A 22357-nucleotide genomic window follows, 5' to 3' on the forward strand; every position below is an offset into this window, starting at 1 on the left:
AAATAATAATACACTTATTACAAGTTTTACACTTTTTAAAAATTATTTCTTGACCCATAAAACACGTACAAATTAGTTAAAGAAATGACTTCACGCAATGATTGACTTTAATATTTGTAATACATTTAGATGATAATTTATTATATGAGTATAAGCAGTATAATACACTAGCAAAAATTAATAACATTGTTCTTGGTAATGTTTTGGGCTTTAGATGAACTTTTATTCTAAATGTTAGTAATACGTGGTTGTTCGTAGTTGTAGCTTCTCTGTAGCTTGTTTGTTTTGACGGTTTCAGACTTGGCGTCGTGATAAAGACTTGTATAGAAATGGTTTGTGATAAATGTAAGTATATAACTGCTGTTTTGTTAGACTATATTATGTTCTTGTCTTTTACTTTTTGTTTAACTAAAAAACTGAAAATATTAGTCGTGTTAGTTTGGTTTTGGGCTCATATTTGTAGCTTAGCTTGTTAGCTACGCAGATTAAAGCTTTCTGGCTAGCTAGCACGTATATTGTATGATGTGTTACAGAGCACATGATTCTGTATTCAGTAGTTTGTAATCACTGCAGCACAGTTGGGGTCGTTACTGATTTCACATACAGTTTATTAAGTAGTATGTGGTGTTATAAGAGGCCTGGTTCTCTACACGCCAGCGCAGTTATTTACGTTTAATACTGTTAGTATCCAACTGAGCAGAAAAGAAGTTAAAGTTACATCGGCTGGAGTTTCCGCTTTAGTGCTTACAAGTTAAATCACAGCGAGAGATTTTGTGTTTTTCCTCACAATCACATTGCTGTAAGATGCTGGCTATTTAACATTAGAGTCTATCATGTTTTTATTAGTGACTGGGGAAAGTGAAGGGCTAGCAGAAGATGTTTTCTTAGTCATAAAATACACAAGCTTAGATCTCATACATTCAACAATTCTCGTTAATTATGTTATCAGATATGTCACATTTATTTTAAGTATATACAGAGAAGTGCATCTTTAAAACTGGTCACCATACTTTACAGATAAGTGGTGGCTTAATGGTTAAGGTACTTGGTACTAGTTTTAGGTAGATTAATAGTTTGAGCCCTACAACTTTTGGGTCTAACCCTTAACTGCTTGGGTTGTATTTTTCATTAACTGTATGTCTTTGGATGAAAGGTGTTTGTCAGAATCCTTAAATGTGAAAGAAATCCTGTCTCATACGTTTGATATGTGGGATTTGATGATATGACCATTTGTTTTATTTTTAATTAGATTTCCTTTTATTAAGAAAAATATTTTTATATATATATATATATATATATATACAGTGTATCACAAAAGTGAGTACACCCCTTACATTTCTGCAAATATTTTATTATATCTTTTCATGGGACAACACTATAGACATGAAACTTGGATAGAACTTAGAGTAGTCAGTGTACAGCTTGTATAGCAGTGTATATTTACTGTCTTCTGAAAATAACTCAACACACAGCCATTAATGTCTAAATGGCTGGCAACATAAGTGAGTACACCCCACAGTGAACATGTCCAAATTGTGCCCAAAGTGTCAATATTTTGTGTGACCACCATTATTATCCAGCACTGCCTTAACCCTCCTGGGCATGGAATTCACCAGAGCTGCACTGGTTGCTACTGGAATCCTCTTCCACTCCTCCATGATGACATCACGGAGCTGGTGGATGTTAGACACCTTGAACTCCTCCACCTTCCACTTGAGGATGCGCCACAGGTGCTCAATTGGGTTTAGTCCATTACCTTTACCTTCAGCTTCCTCAGCAAGGCAGTTGTCATCTTGGAGGTTGTGTTTGGGGTCGTTATCCTGTTTGAAAACTGCCATGAGGCCCAGTTTTCGAAGGGAGGGGATCATGCTCTGTTTCAGAATGTCACAGTACATGTTGGAATTCATGTTTCCCTCAATGAACTGCAGCTCCCCAGTGCCAGCAACACTCATGCAGCCCAAGACCATGATGCTACCACCACCATGCTTGACTGTAGGCAAGATACAGTTGTCTTGGTACTTCTCACCAGGGTGCCGCCACACATGCTGGACACCATCTGAGCCAAACAAGTTTATCTTGGTCTCGTCAGACCACAGGGCATTCCAGTAATCCATGTTCTTGGACTGCTTGTCTTCAGCAAACTGTTTGCGGGCTTTTTTCTGCGTCAGCTTCCTTCTGGGATGACGACCATGCAGACCGAGTTGATGCAGTGTGCGACGTATGGTCTGAGCACTGACAGGCTGACCTCCCACGTCTTCAACCTCTGCAGCAATGCTGGCAGCACTCATGTGTCTATTTTTTAAAGCCAACCTCTGGATATGACGCCGAACACGTGGACTCAACTTCTTTGGTCGACCCTGGCGAAGCCTTTTCCGAGTGGAACCTGTCCTGGAAAACCGCTGTATGACCTTGGCCACCATGCTGTAGCTCAGTTTCAGGGTGTTAGCAATCTTCTTATAGCCCAGGCCATCTTTGTGGAGAGCAACAATTCTATTTCTCACATCCTCAGAGAGTTCTTTGCCATGAGGTGCCATGTTGAATATCCAGTGGCCAGTATGAGAGAATTGTACCCAAAACACCAAATTTAACAGCCCTGCTCCCCATTCACACCTGGGACCTTGACACATGACACCAGGGAGGGACAACGACACATTTGGGCACAATTTGGACATGTTCACTGTGGGGTGTACTCACTTATGTTGCCAGCTATTTAGACATTAATGGCTGTGTGTTGAGTTATTTTCAGAAGACAGTAAATCTACACTGCTATACAAGCTGTACACTGACTACTCTAAGTTCTATCCAAGTTTCATGTCTATAGTGTTGTCCAATGAAAAGTTATAATGAAATATTTGCAGAAATGTGAGGGGTGTACTCACTTTTGTGATACACTGTATATATATATATATATATATATATATATATATATATATATATATATATATATATTTCACATATTTCACATATACTCAATGACCGGATGAGGAGTTTAATAATCTGGTGGCGCTTCAGAGCAGAGCTGCTGCAGAATACAGTTCAGCTGGTTTGGGTAATGCCCCCTGTTCAGCTCCCACCAGAGCTTTTCCTCCAGGGTGTCCAGCACATCCCACAGATACTTGATATGTTTCTCAAACTGGGTGACCCAGTACAAGCTGGGGGATTATTTCTTACAGTTGGCTTGGAAACTTCTAGGGAGCCCCCAGGAGGAGCTGGGATCTATGGCTGGGGATAGAATAATATTATTATTATTATTGAAATACAGGTCAAAGTGAATGTATATATTTCTTGTTTACCATTTTACTTGCATTTCACATACTGTTCCATCTTTTATGGAATTAAAGTCTTTTGGCGGCTTTTAAATGTTTTTAACCATAAACATTTTGCCTTTAAATAAGACTTCTCTTTACATCGTTAAGGTATTTTTTTAAATAGCAACAATAAATACAGTTAGATTAACATTGTCAATAAATAAGCCGGATAGCAATCCACTACAGCGTAGGCAACCAGATTAGTTAAAGGCTGTGAATTAAGAGCCTAATTATTTAATAAGGTTAAAATAGTATTAATCAGTTACAAGTTATTGTACAGTTTTAATTTCTATTTTTAAAAATAACCTATTACTTTTAAAATAAAATATGATTGTTTTAAGCAACGTTTTAATTGTGTCTCTTAGGTGAGAAGAAACTTGGGCGAGTTATCACTCCCGATACCTGGAAAGATGGTGCAAGAAATACAACAGGTAATATGTGTAAACTGTTGATAAAAATTATGTTCATATCATGTTCAGCACTATGTGCATCTATATTTGGATAAGTATGTTTTGCTTAATTCTATTAAAGGCTGTTGATAAATGGTTTATTTTCAGTACCAATAAAAAACTAAAGGTCTATTCTAGAAAATGCTACACTGATCAGCCATAAAATTAAAACCATCTGCCTAATATTGGGTATGTCCCCCTCATGCTGCCAAAACAGCTCTGACCTTCTAACATGTTGAGGCATGGAGTCCTCTGAAGGTGTACTGTAGTATCTTGCACCAAGAAGTTAGCAGCAAATTCAAAGTCCTGTAAGTTGCAGGGTGGGGCCTCCATGGATCCGACTTTTGTCCAGCACATCCCACAGATACTTGATATGTTTCTCAAACCATTCCTGAACTATTCTGCACTATGGCAGGGCATATTATCCTGCTAAAAGAGGCCACTTTACTTGGAGAAGACAAATGTACTTGGTCTTCACCATCGTTTTGGTAGGTGGTATGTGTTAAAGTAAAGTTTCCCAGTAGAGCATTGCCCAAAACATCACCCTCGACATCTTGCCGTCTTCCCATAGTGCATCCAAAACACGATCCTGGTTGTCCACATGAAAGATGACATGCCTCATCAGACCAGGCCACTTTCTTTTGTTGCTTCATGTCCTGTTCGGCTGCCCACATGCCCATTGTAGGCAGTGGGTCAGCATGGCCACTACGACCAGTTCATGTGCATAATTAAGCCTTGATCAATTAAAACCCTGTCATCAGGTCATCATTTGCTCTTTCTTGAACCACCTTTGGTAGCTGCTAGCCAATGCATGTTGGGAACCCACACAAGACCTTTATAGATCCCACTTTTTATTAGTGCAATTGTATTTAGAATCAATGTTATTCACTTTATTTGCCACTGGATTTAATGTTGTGGCCAGTATATATATATATATATATATATATATATATATATATGTGGTGTATAATGTACATGATCTGTTTTACAGAAAGTGGTGGACGGAAGATCAATGAAAATAAAATGCTGACATCAAAAAAAGCCAGGTGGGGTTATTTTGTAGTAGCACTTTGACTTAACCACACTGAGCTTTTATTGTGTTGTGGAGAACATTATTAACAAACTTCTTTTGTCTGCATTAGATTTGATCCGTATGGGAAGTCCAGTTTTGCTATATGCAGAATTTGCAAAAGCTCCGTTCACCAGTCTGGCTCACACTACTGCCAGGGATGTGCCTACAAGAAAGGTGTGTTTAACAACAAGCCAATGATGATACATGTCTCTGGGCTGCTTAGCCTAATCAGAAAGCCATTTTGATATTAAATTCATATGACTTATGTACTGAATTAGTGTTTCTTCTGTTTCCTATTCTGTAGGGATCTGTGCCATGTGTGGGAAGAAAGTTTTAGACACCAAGAATTACAAGCAGACCTCAGTGTGATCGATACTGTTGATGGACAGTTTCTCGTCTGTTTAGAGGTGAGGGAGGGATGCACAATGTTTTAACTGTCTTTAACTCTAAATAACAATGTGTATTTAAATAATGCAGTGGAGTTAAGGATGCTGGTCTGTTTGCAGTTATGATTTGGTATTTAACATGATACTGCATATACTTCAATAATGTATCTCCTTAAGTAGAAAACTGAAGCAATAGCGGCGTGTACTGTTTCATGCAGATTCAAGTCTTGTCCTCCTGATCTTTTCTCAACAAACTGTACCATGCCTTTAAAGTAAACCTGCTACATTTTATATATGTTATTTGTTTAATTGCAAAGCTCAGCATGCATTTGGTTAATACAACACTGACTCATTGTGCACCCTTTACTACAAGGTCAATAAGAGGCCAGTGTGTTTATTTTTGCTGAGGCCGAGTTCCAGCAACGTTCCAACTTTGACATTTAAATATCATCCTGAATCATTGACCCTGTGGACTCAGTATGATTATTTGTGTAAATGTGTATATTTTATGTCCTCACCTGCCTTGTGGTAGATTGTTTATTGTACCGTAATTGTAATGCTTAACCCTTTTTTTTGTTTTTTATCATTGTTTCATTTGTAAAACCTGGGATGTTGTTTTTTTTTTTTGCCAAAATAAAAGGTAAAACTAATTGTTTTCACATTGTCAAGTAAACTTTAAAATACAAACTGTTTCATAATAATAATGATTGTTTTGACACTACACTAAATGACCAGAAGTACCCCCCAAATTGACAAAATGTATTTTATGTTTTCAACTTTGTGGCAATATTTTGAGGAAGGCCCTTCTCTGCTTCAGTTTGACTGTGCACAAAGCAGGGTTAATCGACACATGGTTTAATGGGTTTGGTGGGGTGGCTCGGTGGATAGCACTGTCGCCTCACAGCAAGAAGGTCCGAGATTAGATCTTGGTGAATGCCCAGAGCCCAGCGATGAATTGGTGCCCTGTCTAGGGTATTCCTGCCTTGCGCCCAGTGTTTGCCCATGGAACCCGTCCTGCCATGCCTCTGACTAAAGGTTCTAAAAGCATGAATTAGATCCCTGGTTTTGATCCTCATTTCTTGTCACTTTCTTAATTTTTGTCCCAGGTTTCCTCTTTAACCCTCTAGAAACAGTTAGTAGACTGCTAAAAATTCTTGTGTAGCAGCTAGTGTTCCTATGAACTTCTAATTCTAATCAGTTCCTGGGGTGGCTTGGTGGGTAGCACTGTCACCTCACAGCAAAATGGTCCTGGTCCTCTCTGTGTGGAGTCTGCATGTTCTCCCTGTGTCTGCGTGGGTTTGTTCCCATAGTCCCAAGACATGCAAGTGAGGTGAAATGGAGATAATTGTCCATGACTGTGTTTGACAATAAAAAAACTTGAACTGATTAATGCTGTGTAATAAATAATTACTGTTTCTGTCATGAATGTGAAACATGATGTTAAAATCCTAATAAATAAATCAGTTTCTGAACATAATTGAATGAGTAAATGTAGGATAAATAAAACATTACAATGTTGGTTAATAATCAGTAAAATACTTTATTAAATAGTTTTATGGCAGCTATAATGATTATAATATGTATTTGGCAACACTTGGCAACACAGCAATATTAAGAGTTAAGGTTATAATAAATAGCACAGCTCACTACAGCTGAAGTTCCATTGCTGGTGTTGCTTGTTTTTATTTAGTGGAGTCTTCAATAAAGGCACAGTGACACCCTAGGTACTCTTGGTCAGGGCCAGGAACTCCTCTCGGGTCTTTGGATCTTCCTTGAACACTCCCAGCATGGTACTGGTCACGGTGCGGCTGTTTATCTTCTGTACTCCACGCATGACCATGCACATATGACTGCAACAAAAGCCAAATATAAATGAAATTGTGTCTGTATGAGTCATCGTTCACAAATTTACAGTACACTTATCTGTCTTACTATTTGTAGCTATACTGCATTTTTTTCAGGTTTGCCAGCTTTGTAAATTATTTTTGGGTAAGGCATCTCAATGTTCCAACAGAACTGTGCCTTTGTACAAGAAGCAAGGTCTATAAAGACGTGGTTTTAGTGTGGATGAGCCTTGACTTCAACCCCACTGAACACCTTTAGGATCTCCTCCCACATTAAAGGCTGACAGTGAGTTTATGACTAAAAGGACACAGATTTCCACAGAAACCCTCCAAATATGTGTGGAAAAGCAAGCTTATGTTCTGGTGTCCACATACCTTTGGCCATATAGTGTATATCATGACACCCCGTGTGTGTGTGTGTGTGTGTGTGTGTGTGTGTGTGTGTGTGTGTGTGTGTGTGTGTGTGTGTGAGAGAGAGAGAGAGAGAGAGAGAGAGAGAGAGAGAGAGAGAGAGAGAGAGAGAGAGAGGAGTAATTATAAAGTTAGACAGATTAAGAAGTTATGTCATTACTCACGCTGCTTCTATGACTACTGCTACTCCAGCGGGCTGCACAGCTTCAAAGACGGCCTTAGCAATCTGCTTTGTCAGGCGCTCTTGTACTATGGTAGAAGTAAGCCAAGAATACAGTCATATAGAAGTTACACAAAGTATTTTATTAATGTTAATATACCCAATTCCAAAAGAGTTGGGACAGTAGGAAAAATGTATATAAAACAGCAATGTTTGGCAAATCCTTTTTGACTTCTATTTAAATAAAGACAGTACAAAGACAATTTTTAAACTAATAAATTTGGTGGCTGTAACATGTTTCAAAAATCTTGGGACACGGGCTTGTTTAGCACTTATTTCACCTTGCTTTTTAACAATGTATAATTGGAAACTAAGTACACCAATTGTTGTGGATGTAAAGAAGAATTTTTTACCCATTTTTTTTGTTAAAACTGCTTAACTGTGTCAATTTAAAATGCACTACATGTTTTAATAAGAGGAGGATCTGTACTGCTGGCAGTCCAAGTCTAGCATCTGTGCTCTCGTACCAAGTCATAATGTTGTAACATGCAAAATGTGACTAGGCATTATCTTGCTTCAAAATGAATAGGTTGAAAAAGGTTGTTTTTTTTATTAGACACCTCAACAATTTTTCTTCATGTAAACAACTGAACTTTTTGTTAATATTTCTCGAAAAGGCAGTTCATAAATTACTGCTTTCCTGTCTTAATGTGTATAAATAAATATATTATTATAGATACACATTAAAACATTGAGCCAAAACATTGGACCACCCCCATGAATGTTTATACCAATGCCTGTTTTGTTACAGTTGTACTTATCACATTCAGGAATATGTGTTTATATTAATGGTCAGTAATAATTACCTTGCAGTCTGCGGCTGTAGATTTCCACAATCCTGTAGAAATACAAAATTGGGACAATAGGTTATCTTTCTTAAAAATGCTCATAATTCAGGTCTTGGTCTAGACTGGGTGCTTTAACACTTGTGTTTAATTCTGGTCAGGGACATGGTGGGTCAAAAGCACAAAGTAAGAATGCACTCTAGACACACTCTTTTACTCATTTAGACAGAGGTAGTTTAAAGCAGCCAGTTTACCTTCAGCATGTGAATAGGGCAGTATAATAACATTAAGAACTACGTATTTCTGAGTATTATTAGTACCATCCTGTATCATTCATTTATTATGTTTCTGCAATTTTCCCTTTCTAAACCTAAACATGAGCCCATTTCAAAACTGTGGGCTTCATCTTTTTAGACTGAATGAGCACAAATTCACACAATCACATTTAATAAAATCTAGTACCAATCCACAATATTTGAAGTAGTGAGTAAGAGGGAAAATCTTATTAATGCAGACTCGGCATCTTTATGCTACATGTAGTGAGAACAGCATCAGTTCCCATAGCCTGATGGAATGATGAGTAGAGGCTATTAGGGATTTTCTCAGTACCAGGAATGGGACAGGGTGCAATGTCAGGCTTTGAGTCTAAGCCTCAAGTGAAAGAGCTATAATAACGGAAGAACTCACTGGACTGAGACTAACACATCCCTTTTTTCTCCCTTAAACTGATGAGACACCATGTGTTTTATAAAACTGTTTCCATTATCATAACCGTTAATGAAAATAAATGACTTTATCAAGATTTAGCCATTTCATAATCATTTATTCTTCAGTAAACACTTGTATGATGATAAGGGTCACTGTAAATTAGAACAATGCAACATTATACAATGCAGTATACATACTATAACAACTGTATAACTAAAGCTTGCCCATAGGTGAAAGTGGGGAATTAAGTAAAACACTGCCTGAAAACACACATAGACAGTGACTGAAAACAAGGTTTGAACCCAAGTTGCCAGAGCACTTTTATTAACTGCTGCAGCATTGTGCTTTACCATGTTTTAAATGTTAATGTTTCAATCAATGGACTTGGCTTGTAACTTATTAATTTGCTCACTCATCTTGGCTGGTGGAAGTTTCTCCACAAGAGGGGGCTATTGACAGTGATTTACGACACTCCTGGGTGCTCTCTTTGAGGAGTTTGCTTTTCTGACACCTCTTAAAAACGTGCAGAATGTGGATTGCCAACTACACTGCCTTTAGTTGCGAGTGAGTGAGTAAAAGTGTGATGCCACGCTCTTTTTAGGATGCAGTCCTGACTTTCACCCAGTGCTTTTGTTTAAACAGTGGGAAAACAAATAGATGATTATATTTCTTTATTGTGAGTTAACTGTTATGTAGCATTTGGTTAACACACAGTGACCTTGTACATTACTACACACTTTATTTTGTTTGTTTGTGTACATGGCATACTCACCTGGCCATTTTACTCAGGCCAACCACTTTTTTATTTGGCAGATATGCTATGTGGACCTGAGGAAAGATAACATGTAAATATAGTGTTAATTCCAGTATGAGCATTACCAAGTGTAATGTTTGTTTCCCTTTTGTCCCTCTTAGCATGAACCTGTTCAAAGACTTACCTTGCCAAAAAATGGTACAAGATGATGTTCACAAAGAGAAAACATGTCAATGTCCTTGACTATAACCATCTCATCATGGTCCTCATCGAAGATGGCATCATTAAGGACATCTATGAACAGAAAAAGAGCATTTATTTAGTTACCAACTGTGCTGCATGTTACATCTAAGAGTTTGTGTACCGGTTTATATCTTAACAAAGCTTCACACTATAGGTATGTATGTACCATGAGCTTGTTGGTCATCCCGTTCCAAAACTTTCAGCATTAATATGTAATGGGATGTAGCTGTATCTACTTTTTATCTTCATGTAACGCTTTCCACAAGTATTTGGAGTGTGTCTGTGGTCTGTGCACAGGGGCAGCCCTGCTGGAATAGAAAAAGGCACTTCCCGAACTGTTGCCACAGTTGAAAGGATATTTATTTAATATAATTGATTCTATATACCTGTTAGCAATGGTTATAGTTCAAACACTTGAATTCAATTGTTAGCCAGGCGTCCACATACTTTTGGCCATATAGTGTAGAAAAATGAACTGTAATTGAAATGTAATTGGTTTTTAACATAAGTCCATAAATGCAATTTAGATTTCCCTCACAATTATCATCCATTAAAAGATATATGGCATGTCTTAATGCAGTTTCTCCACTGTACTCCACACATGATGCTATGTGTATTGGCCCTAATTTATCACAAGGTTTAAGCATGTAAATGAATGAGTGAGTGAGTACTTCAGTAAGTGCACTAGACCCTTCAATACTTTGATTACGACGTAGCAGTTACTGAAATTGAATAAATAATACAGGATTTTTAACTTAAGAGAGGGCCAGTTCTTGTTCCAGCATGAGCTTAATAAAGAAAGACATAGTTTGGTGTGGAAGAACTATAGTGGCACAAATCCCTTAGCACAACCCTATTGAACACCTTTAGGATGAAAATCTCAACTGTCCTCACAAATGCCTGCACAAATTCCCATAGACACTCTCCAAAATCTTGTGGATAGCCTTTTCCAGAAGAGTGAAGATGTTATATTTGCTCATGACAATGGATTTGGAATGAGATGTCCCACAATAATTAAGTGTCTGCATATATTTGGCTATAATAGTGCAATTAAAAGCATAAATTGATGTGTTTTTGGAGGGGTTAAATCATAAACATTTTTTGGAGTGCTCTCTTACCGTAGATGGTTTGCTGGTAGCCCTTGGTCAGGAACTGCATGGCTTTGGCGGCTCGTTGAGGGGTTTTCAGAAGCCCCTCGCGCTCTGTATCCTCTCCCAGTGCGCCCAGTATGGTGGTGTAAGCTGTCTCCAGTTCCTCTTCACTGTTCTGCTGCTTTGCGCTTTTTATCTTCTGTACCGACAGTGGTGTACAGTTGGTGTACAAGTCGCTCATTTTGGTTTGGTTGTGGTTGTATTCCATCATGTAAAAGTGTGTTGGTGTTGTAGTAAATATTAGGACTTGTTGCTCACTGCTTCTGCTGTTCTGCACTGACTCCCTCTCGGTGTGATGTGCAGGATTTATACTGCATCAGCTCACTCACTGTCCAATTTACTCACGTCAGCACCACGCAGATGTATTAATGGTTAGATCATTCCAGCTTTGATAATACACCGAGGAAGTTGCCCTCGTGTGTTTTAATCTTCATGTTCCAATCAACATGAGCATTGTATTAGATTCCTGACACAAAATCCACACTGAACGAGCACCTAATTTGAGATTATACTTTATCCCAATTGCATGGATTTGTGTGTTAATAAAGAGCATATGATCTCGCGTGCTCTAAACGCATTAAATTGCATATTTAAGCACCTCTGATCACGCTTTTCCAGCCAAATAAAATGCTCATAGTTTTTAAACGTTAAGTTTTATGAATTTGTATTTCACAGAAGGTAAAATCTACTGTTTTATTGAGGTAAATCATTGGTGTAACTAAGATCATCTGCCCCCCTGCAATAAATAATGCCCCATGTGCAAAAAAAGAAATTTATTTACAACCCCAAATCAAAAAAAGTTGGGACAGCATGGAAAATGCGAATAATAAAAAACACAGAGTTTCTTACATTTACTTTGACTTTTATTTGATTGCAGACAGGATGAACCTGAGATATTTCATGTTTCGTCTGGTCAACTTTATTTTATTAATTTTTTATTATTATTATTTTTTTTTTTCTCTCCCCCTTTTAGCGCATCCAATTGTTCAATTTGCATCGTGCTTCCTCTCTGTCTATGCCGAATCCTGCCCTGACCGAGGAGATCGAAGCTAACCCATATCCCCTTCGAAACATGGGCAGCAGCCGGATGCATTTGTTGAGTTTGTTGCACATTGATGAGTTTGGCGCCAATTTGTTGCACATTGATGAGTTTGGCGCCACCTAGCATTGCATGCGGAGAGACACACCCTAAGGGCACTCTTTCCTCATCTCTGTGCAGGCGCCTCTAATCAGCCGGCAGAGGTCGTAATCGCATTCTGACAGAAACAGACCCACATCCGGTTCTTTGTCCCACCCCCCGACTGAGCAACCGGCCAATCGTTGCTCACACAGCCACTCAGCCTGGAACCGGTGAGGCAGAGCTGGATTCGATACGAGGTACTGAGAATCCAGCTCTGGTTGCAGCGTGTCTTTTTACCACTGTGCCACCTGAGCGGCTATTTAATTAATTAATAAACCTTCATTCCTGCATTTCAGGCCTGCAACACATTTCGAAAAAAGTTGGGACAGTAAAGTATTTACCACTTTGTAATGTTGCCATTCCTTTTCACCACACTTAAAAGACGTTTTGGCAGCAAGGATACCAAGTGATTTAGTGTTTCAGGTTTTATTTAGTCCCATTCTTCCTGCAAACACGTCTTAAGATGTGCAACAGTACGGGGGTCGTTGTCGCATTTTTCGTTTCAAAATTCTCCACACATTCTCTGTTGGGGACAGGTCAGGACTGCAGACAGGCCAGTCCAGTACCCGTCCCCTCTTCTTCCGCAGCCATGCCTTTGTAATGTGTGCAACATGTGGTTTTGCATTGTTTTGTTGAAAAATGCATGGACGTCTTGAAGGCAGCATATGTTGCTCTAAGATCTCAATGTACTTTTCTGCATTAATGCTGCCATTACAGAAGTGTTAATGACCTTTGCCAAGGGCGCTGACACAGCCCCACACCATGACAGACCCTGGCTTTTGGACTTGTTGCTGTTAACATTCTGGATGGTCCTATTCGTCTTTGGTCTGGAGCACATGGCGTCCATTTTTTCCAAAAAAAACCCTGGAATTCTGGTTCATCTGAACACAATACACGTTTCCACTGTGTGATGGTCCATCCGAGATGCCTCTGAGCCCAGCGAAGTTGACACTACTTCTGGACATGGCTAACATAAGGCTTATTTTTTGCACAGTGAAGTTTTAAGTGGCATTTGTGCATGTAACTCTGTATTGTAGTGCTTACAAAAGTTTGCCAAAGTAATCCCTCACCCATGTGGTTATATCAGCTATTGTTGAGTGGCGGTTCTTGATGCAGTGCCGTCTGAGGGATCGAAGATCACGGGCGTTCAGCTTAAGCTTGCCCCCTTGGCCTTTACGCACTGAAATTCCTCCTGATTCCTTGAATCATTTAATGATATTATGCACTGTAGAGGGAGAAATATGCAAATCCCTTCCAATATTTCTTTCAGGTTCATTGTTTTTAAACATTTCAATCATTTTTTCACGCATTTGTTGACAAACTGGAGATCCTCTGACCATCTTTGCTCATCAAAGACTCAGCCTTTCCTAGATGCTGCTTTTGTACCAAACCATGATTACAATCACTTGTTGACATCACCTGTTTGGAATCACATCATTATTTTGTTTTTTCACCTCATTACTAGCCCTAAATCCCCCCATCCCAACTTTTTTGGAATGTGTTGCAGGCCTGAAATGCAGGAATGGATGTTTATTAATAAATGAAATGAAATTCAGCAGAAAAAAACATGAAATATCTTGGGTTCAAACTGTCTGCAATCAAATACAACTTAAAGTAAATGTAAAAGGAACCCTGCATTTTTATTTTATTTGCATTTTCCATACTGTCCCAACTTTTTCTGATTTGGGGTTGTAAGATTACTATAAAAATGTTTACATACTGTAAGAAAATACAAGTATACAACCTTACATTTTACCAGTGCTTGAAGTGGGGAAAAGTACCAGTGCTCCCCTCACTGACATTTTGTTTCTTAACTTTTGCAGAGAGAACTACAACAGCATTTTAGGGCCACTGTTAAGAAATATTTAAGTTTAAGAATTAAGTTAGAATATTTCCAGTATAAAGTCAAAATATTATGGTAATGCTGATTTGGGGTTGGGTTGAGTTGCAAGTGTACAGTACATGTCAAGATTGAAGGGACATCAGGTACTACAGGAGCAATAAGTATAACCAAATCATTTCTATCTGGTTTGCTCACATGATTAACAAGTACAGCGGGGAAAATAAGTATTGAACACATCAACATTTTTCTCAGTAAATATATTTCTAATGGGACTATTGGCATGAAATTTTCACCAGATGTTGGTAACAACCCAAGTAATCCACACATATAAAGCAGTCAAAACAAATAAGTCCAAAAATTAAGTTATGTGTCATAAAGTGAAATGACACAGGGAAAAAGTATTGAACACATGAAGAAAATGAGGTGCAAAAAGGCATGGAAAGCCAAAACACCAGCTGAAATCTGTCAGTATTTAGAAAGCAATCCTGCCCCTATCAGTGCAAATTAATATCAGCTGGTTTAGTCCTAATTGATGGCCTACAAAAAGGTTTCTTATTAACAAGGTGTCACACAAGAAGCATTTCGTGATGGGTAAAAGCAAAGAGCTCTCTCAAGACCGTCGCAACCTTATTGTTGCAAAACATACTGATGGTATTGGTTACAGACGTATTTCTAAACTTCTGAATGTTCCAGTGAGCACCGTTGGGGCCATTATCCGGAAGTGGAAAGAACATCATTTCACCATAAACCGGCCATGGCCAGGTGCTCCTCGCAAGATTTCTGACAGAGGAGTCAAAAGAATAATCAGAAGAGTTGTCCAAGAGCCAAGGACCACTCGCAGAGAGCTTCAGAAAGACCTGGAATTAGCAGGTACAGTTGTTTCACAGAAAAGTATAAGTAATGCACTCAACCGCCATGGTCTTTATGCACGCTCACCGTGCAAGACTCCATTTCTGAAGAAAAAGCATGTTAAAGCTCGTTTAAAGTTTGCAAAATACTGGGAGAATATAGTCTGGTGAGATGAGACCAAAATTGAACTCTTTGGATGTCATAGCACAAACCATGTTTGGAGGAGAAAAGGCACTGCACATCACCCCAAAAAACACCATACCAACAGTGAAGTTTGGAGGTGGGAACATCATGGTGTGGGTCTGTTTCTCAGCATATGGTACTGGTAGACTTCATGTAATTGAAGAAAGGATGAATGGAGAAATGTACAGAGACATTCTTGATAAGAATCTGCTGCCATCTACCAGGATGCTGAAGATGAAACTGTTAAGAGCTCCTCCTGAACTGCTGTTCTCTGTGGCCTCCCCTCTGGTGGTTTTGGCGACATCTAGTGGTGGCTGAAGATACTTCTCCTTCCATTCTAGCCAATAGATCACCCCCCCTGCCTAATTTGACTCACCTGGCCCTAATTACCTTCTCATCAGCCTCCTTGTTATAAGCCCCTGCCTTCCTCTCAGTCACTACCAGATTGTCAGTTGCTGTTTGCTATGCACACTGTCTGGTTTCCCTTGTGCCTGCTATCTGTTCCTGTGTTCCTGACTTCTCTGCCTGGTTCCTGGATCCCTCGCCGGCTCTCTGTTCCTGTGTTCCTGCCTTCTCTGCCTGGTACCTGGATCCCTCACCGGCTCTCTGTTCCTGTGTTCCGGACTTCTCTGCCTAGGTACCTGGATCCCTCGCCGACTCTCGGTTCCTGTGTTCCTGCCTTCTCTGCCTGGTTCCTGGATCCCTCGCCGGCTCTCTGTTCCTGTGTTCCTGCCTTCTCTGCCTGGTACCTGGATCCCTCGCTGACTCTCTGTTCCTGTGTTCCTGCCTTCCCTGCCTGGTCCCTGGATCTCTCATCCACCTGCCACCTGCGGTTCCTGTCAGCCTCCTACCCCAAGCGTAGCCACTAGTACCCTCGCCTTCACCCTCGTTCCCTGGTTCTCTTTCTGGACTATTATTCTTAATAAATCACTTAAACCCTACTCCTGTCTCTGTGGTTGTGTTCGCATCGTGGTTCCAATTCCAAACCCCTCTTAACAGTACAATCTGGTCATCACTATGGAACCCGCGAACCCTTCCACAGATGGGCAGGGGTCCATGGAGTCCCTGCTGAGCCACCAAGCCACTCAGCTGGTTCAGCACGACCAATTGCTCAGGTCTCTCATCGAGAGCAACCGCCAGCTTGTGCAGCAATTAGGGCAGGTCTCCCGGCAGGTTGAAGCCCTTACCTCCGCCCAACCTATCTCGTCCCTGAACTCCCGCGCCACAACACACGTTCCTGTTTCTGAGTTCGGTCCCTCTGCTCCGTCCCTGGCTGAGGGACTCACCACCCATCCGGAACCTTACCTTGGTGAGTTGGACAAGTGCCGGGGTTTCCTATACCAGTGCGGCCTGGTCTTTAGTCAGCGACCAATCACCTTCGCCACCGATGGCAGCAAGATAACGGTTAGAAACAAGTACCCCCTTCCGCTTTCGTCCTCTGTTTTCGAGTCGCTGCAGGGTGCTGCCATTTTTAGCAAACTTGACCTCCGCAACGCCTACCATCTGGTGCGCATTCGGGAAGGTGATGAATGGAAGACGGCCTTTAACACCCCCTCGGCCATTTTGAATACTTGGTGATGCCCTTCGGGCTGACCAACGCCCCCGCGGTCTTCCAGGCAATGGTAAATGACGTCCTACGCGATTTCCTGTATCGTTTCGTGTTTGTTTATTTGGATGACATATTGATTTTTTCCCGGTCCCCTGAGGAGCACGTCATTCACGTCCGGCGGGTCCTGTCTCGCCTGTTGGAGAACAGGTTGTTCATCAAGGCTGAGAAATGCGAGTTCCACACTAATTCCATCGCCTTCCTCGGCTTTGTCATCCAGCCAGGGCGAATTAGAGCTGACCCCGAAAAGATCCGTGCCGTTACTGAGTGGCCTGTTCCTTCCTGTCGTAAGGCCTTGCAACGTTTCCTAGGGTTCGCAAACTTTTACAGGAGGTTCATCCGCGACTACAGCAGGGTAGCGGCCCCCCTAACTCGTTTGACCTCCACCAAAGTCCCCTTCTCCTGGCCCCTTGAAGCTCAGACAGCCTTCGACCATTTCAAGGTTTTGTTCACCTCTGCTCCCATTCTTTCTCAACCAGATCCCTCGAAGCAATTCCTTGTGGAGGTTGACGCATCTTCTTGTGGAGTTGGAGCGGTACTCTCCCAACGCTCTAGCCCGGACAACAAGTTTCATCCCTGTGCCTTCTTCTCCAAACGGCTCAACCCCTCGGAGGCTAATTACGATGTAGGTAATCGCGAGCTCCTGGCAGTCAAACTCGCTCTGGAAGAGTGGAGGCACTGGCTGGAGGGAACAACACAGCCTTTTGTGGTCTGGACGGATCATAAGAATCTTTCTTATGTCCAGACAGCAAAACGGCTGAACTCCCGCCAAGCCAGATGGGCTCTATTCTTTAGTCGTTTCGACTTTACCCTGACTTACCGCCCAGGCTCCCGCAACACCAAACCTGACGCGCTCTCGCGCCAGTTTATTTCCGAGGACACTCCACCCTCCGACGACTTTATCTTGCCTTCCAATTGTGTCCTAGCCGGTGTCACTTGGGATATCCAGGAAGCTATCAAGGAAGCCCTAGAACAAGAACCCGACCCTGGACATGGGCCTTCCAACCGCCTGTTTGTTCCGACTGCTGTACGACCGGCCGTCCTCAGATGGGGCCACTGCTCCAATTTCGCCAGCCATCCTGGAGCTAATCGCACAGAGTCCCTTCTTAGGCGTCACTTCTGGTGGCCTTCCCTGGAAGCAGATACCAGGGAGTTTGTGGCTGCCTGCGCCACCTGTGCCCGCAGTAAGTCCTCTCACACACCCCCCGCGGGTCTGCTCCAGCCTCTTTCTGTCCCTGGACGTCCCTGGTCTCACATCGCCTTGGATTTCGTCACTGGCCTTCCAGAGTCTCAGGGAATGACGACCATTTTGACGGTTGTGGACCGTTTTTCCAAGGCGGTCCGGCTGGTAGCCTTACCCAAGCTCCCTTCAGCCCTTGAGACGGCTCAGCTCTTATTCGACCAGGTCTTCAAGATCCACGGTATTCCCCTGGACATTGTATCTGACTGCGGTCCTCAATTCGTGTCCCATGTCTGGCGTGCTTTTTGTAAAGCCCTGGGAGCCACAGTCAGCCTCTCGTCCGGTTACCACCCCCAATCCAACGGGCAAGCGGAAAGAGCCAACCAGGAGGTGGAAGCCGCCCTGCGTTGTATGTCAGCCAACAGCCCCTCTCTCTGGAGCACCCACCTCGCCTGGGCCGAATATGCCCATAATACCCTCACCTGCTCTGCCACCGGCCGATCCCCGTTTGAGGCCTCCCTTGGCTACCAGCCACCGCTATTCTCTGAACAAGAGGCAGAGGTGGCAGTTCCCTCAATTGAGCACCACTTCCGGCGTTGTAGGAAGATCTGGAGGTCCAAACGAGCTACCCTGCTTAAGTCCCAGACCGTCACCCGGCGTTCAGCCAACCTCCACAGAAAACCCAGTCCGCTGTATCTCCCGGGCCAGTCAGCGTGGTTGTCCTCCAGAAACATACCCCTACACTCTGAGTCCAGGAAGCTGGCGCCTCGTTTTATTGGGCCATATACAGTGTATCACAAAAGTGAGTACACCCCTCACATTTCTGCAGATATTTAAGTATATCTTTTCATGGGACAACACTGACAAAATGACACTTTGACACAATGAAAAGTAGTCTGTGTGCAGCTTATATAACAGTGTAAATTTATTCTTCCCTCAAAATAACTCAATATACAGCCATTAATGTCTAAACCACCGGCAACAAAAGTGAGTACACCCCTAAGAGACAACACCCCTAAATGTCCAAATTGAGCACTGCTTGTCATTTTCCCTCCAAAATGTCATGTGATTTGTTAGTGTTACTAGGTCTCAGGTGTGCATAGGGAGCAGGTGTGTTCAATTTAGTAGTACAGCTCTCACACTCTCATACTGGTCACTGAAAGTTCCAACATGGCACCTCATGGCAAAGAACTCTCTGAGGATCTTAAAAGATGAATTGTTGCGCTACATGAAGATGGCCAAGGCTACAAGAAGATTGCCAACACCCTGAAACTGAGCTGCAGCACAGTGGCCAAGATCATCCAGCATTTTAAAAGAGCAGGGTCCACTCAGAACAGACCTCGCGTTGGTCGTCCAAAGAAGCTGAGTGCACGTGCTCAGCGTCACATCCAACTGCTGTCTTTGAAAGATAGGCGCAGTAGTGCTGTCAGCATTGCTGCAGAGATTGAAAAGGTGGGGGGTCAGCCTGTCAGTGCTCAGACCATACGCCGCACACTACATCAAATTGGTCTGCATGGCTGTCACCCCAGAAGGAAGCCTCTTCTGAAGTCTCTACACAAGAAAGCCCGCAAACAGTTTGCTGAAGACATGTCAACAAAGGACATGGATTACTGGAACCATGTCCTATGGTCTGATGAGACCAAGATTAATTTGTTTGGTTCAGATGGTCTCAAGCATGTGTGGCGGCAATCAGGTGAGGAGTACAAAGATAAGTGTGTCATGCCTACAGTCAAGCATGGTGGTGGGAATGCCATGGTCTGGGGCTGCATGGGTGCAGCAGGTGTTGGGGAGTTACATTTCATTGAGGGACACATGAACTCCAATATGTACTGTGAAATACTGAAGCAGAGCATGATCCCCTTCCTCCAGATACTGGGTCGCAGGGCAGTGTTCCAGCATGATAATGACCCCAAACACACCTCTAAGACGACCACTGCTTTATTGAAGAGGCTGAGGGTAAAGGTGATGGACTGGCCAAGCATGTCTCCAGACCTAAACCCAATAGAACATCTTTGGGGCATCCTCAAGCGGAAGGTGGAGGAGCGCAAAGTCTCGAATATCCGCCAGCTCCGTGATGTCGTCATGGAGGAGTGGAAAAGCATTCCAGTGGCAACCTGTGAAGCTCTGGTAAACTCCATGCCCAGGAGAGTTAAGGCAGTTCTGGGAAATAATGGTGGCCACACAAAATATTGACACTTCAGGAACTTTCACTAAGGGGTGTAATCACTTTTGTTGCCGGTGGTTTAGACATTAATGGCTGTATATTGAGTTATTTTGAGGGAAGAATAAATTTACACTGTTATATAAGCTGCACACAGACTACTTTTCATTGTGTCAAAGTGTCATTTTGTCAGTGTTGTCCCATGAAAAGATATACTTAAATATCTGCAGAAATGTGAGGGGTGTACTCACTTTTGTGATACACTGTACCATCCACAGGATCATCAGCCCCACTGCTGTCCGGCTCAAGTTGCCCAAACATATGCGGATTCATCCTACTTTCCACGTCTCACAGTTGAAACCGGTCAAACAGTCCAATCTGTGCCCTCCGTCCAAACCCCCTCCACCCGCCCGACTCATTGATGGGCACCCGGCCTACACAGTCCGCCGCCTCCTGGATTCCAGACGCCGCGGCCGAGGCCTCCAGTATCTGGTGGACTGGGAAGGCTATGGTCCGGAGGAACGCTCCTGGATTCCCCGCTCTGCCATCTTGGACCCTCACCTTATTCGGGAATTTCACCGGGACAACCCCGACAAGCCTGGTAGGTCGCCTAGAGGCGCCGTTAAAGGGGAGGGTACTGTTAAGAGCTCCTCCTGAGCTGCTGTTCTCTGTGGCCTCCCCTCTGGTGGTTTTGGCGACATCTAGTGGTGGCTGAAGATACTTCTCCTTCCATTCTAGCCAATAGATCACCCCCCCTGCCTAATTTGACTCACCTGGCCCTAATTACCTTCTCATCAGCCTCCTTGTTATAAGCCCCTGCCTTCCTCTCAGTCACTACCAGATTGTCAGTTGCTGTTTGCTATGCACACTGTCTGGTTTCCCTTGCGCCTGCTATCTGTTCCTGTGTTCCTGACTTCTCTGCCTGGTTCCTGGATCCCTCGCCGGCTCTCTGTTCCTGTGTTCCTGCCTTCTCTGCCTGGTACCTGGATCCCTCGCCGGCTCTCTGTTCCTGTGTTCCGGACTTCTCTGCCTAGGTACCTGGATCCCTCGCCGACTCTCGGTTCCTGTGTTCCTGCCTTCTCTGCCTGGTTCCTGGATCCCTCGCCGGCTCTCTGTTCCTGTGTTCCTGCCTTCTCTGCCTGGTACCTGGATCCCTCGCTGACTCTCTGTTCCTGTGTTCCTGCCTTCCCTGCCGGGTCCCTGGATCTCTCATCCACCTGCCACCTGCGGTTCCTGTCAGCCTCCTACCCCAAGCGTAGCCACTAGTACCCTCGCCTTCACCCTCGTTCCCTGGTTCTCTTTCTGGACTATTATTCTTAATAAATCACTTAAACCCTGCTCCTGTCTCTGTGGTTGTGTTCGCATCGTGGTTCCAATTCCAAACCCCTCTTAACAGAAACGGTGGACATTTCAGCAAGACAATGATCCCAAACACACAGCCAAGGAAACTCTCAAGTGGTTTCAGAGAAAGAAATTAAAGCTGCTAGAATGGCCCAGTCACTCGACTTGAATCCAATTGAAAATCTATGGAAAGAACTGAAAATCAGAGTTCATAGAAGAGGCCCCCGGAACCTTCATGATCTGAAGACAGTTTGTGTGGAAGAATGGGCCAAAATCACACCTGAACAATGCATGCGACTAGTTTCTCCATACAGAAGGCATCTTGAAGCTGTCATTACCAACAAAGGCTTTTCTACTAAATATTAAATAAATTTCAGTAAGCGTGTTCAATACTTTTTCCCTGTGTCATTTCACTTTATTACACATAACTTAATTTTTGTACTTATTTGTTTTGACTGCTTTATATGTGTTTATATGTGCTTTATAAAATTTCATGTCAATAGTCCCATCAGAAATATATTTACTGAGAAAAATGTTGATGTGTTCAATACTTATTTTCCTCGCTGTATATTATAGCATGGAACAGTTGGTATAATAAGACCTGGTTGAAATAATGAATCAATTACGGGTTCAGTGCCCTGTTCTTTCTCTGCAGATAGTGGATATTGTTTGCATTAGACAGA

At 42.4% G+C, this 22357-nt stretch overlaps 2 protein-coding genes across 4 annotated transcripts in view; one reads left to right on the plus strand and one right to left on the minus strand.

Moving 5' to 3' along the window:
* The first annotated feature begins 256 nt into the window (after positions 1-256).
* Positions 257-22357, plus strand: part of cript (cysteine-rich PDZ-binding protein) — a 28573-nt gene continuing 6472 nt past the window's right edge. Inside the window, exons 1-6 of one of the 3 annotated variants that reach the window (XR_010013828.1) lie at positions 257-345; positions 3674-3739; positions 4749-4803; positions 4900-5003; positions 5134-5236; positions 10099-10334. Coding sequence is in view for 2 of the 3 variants with exons in the window: in XM_063002911.1 (XP_062858981.1) it covers positions 330-345; positions 3674-3739; positions 4749-4803; positions 4900-5003; positions 5134-5198 (306 nt within the window). In the remaining variant the exon portion in view is untranslated. Of the gene's footprint in view, positions 346-3673; positions 3740-4748; positions 4804-4899; positions 5004-5133; positions 6602-10098; positions 10335-22357 lie in introns of those variants that run through there. The other 2 variants (XM_063002911.1, XM_063002910.1) reach the window with 2 other exon arrangements.
* Positions 6841-11575, minus strand: gch2 (GTP cyclohydrolase 2). Its single transcript, XM_063002909.1, has 6 exons — positions 11299-11575; positions 10122-10231; positions 9956-10011; positions 8497-8528; positions 7635-7719; positions 6841-7065 (listed from the first exon to the last, which is right to left on the minus strand). Exons 1-6 carry the CDS (start codon positions 11540-11542, stop codon positions 6936-6938), a joined length of 657 nt encoding a protein of 218 aa, XP_062858979.1. The 5' UTR covers positions 11543-11575; the 3' UTR covers positions 6841-6935.

This window comes from Trichomycterus rosablanca, chromosome 10, assembly GCF_030014385.1.
Source record: "Trichomycterus rosablanca isolate fTriRos1 chromosome 10, fTriRos1.hap1, whole genome shotgun sequence".
In the NCBI taxonomy this organism is placed as follows: Eukaryota; Metazoa; Chordata; class Actinopteri; order Siluriformes; family Trichomycteridae; genus Trichomycterus; species Trichomycterus rosablanca.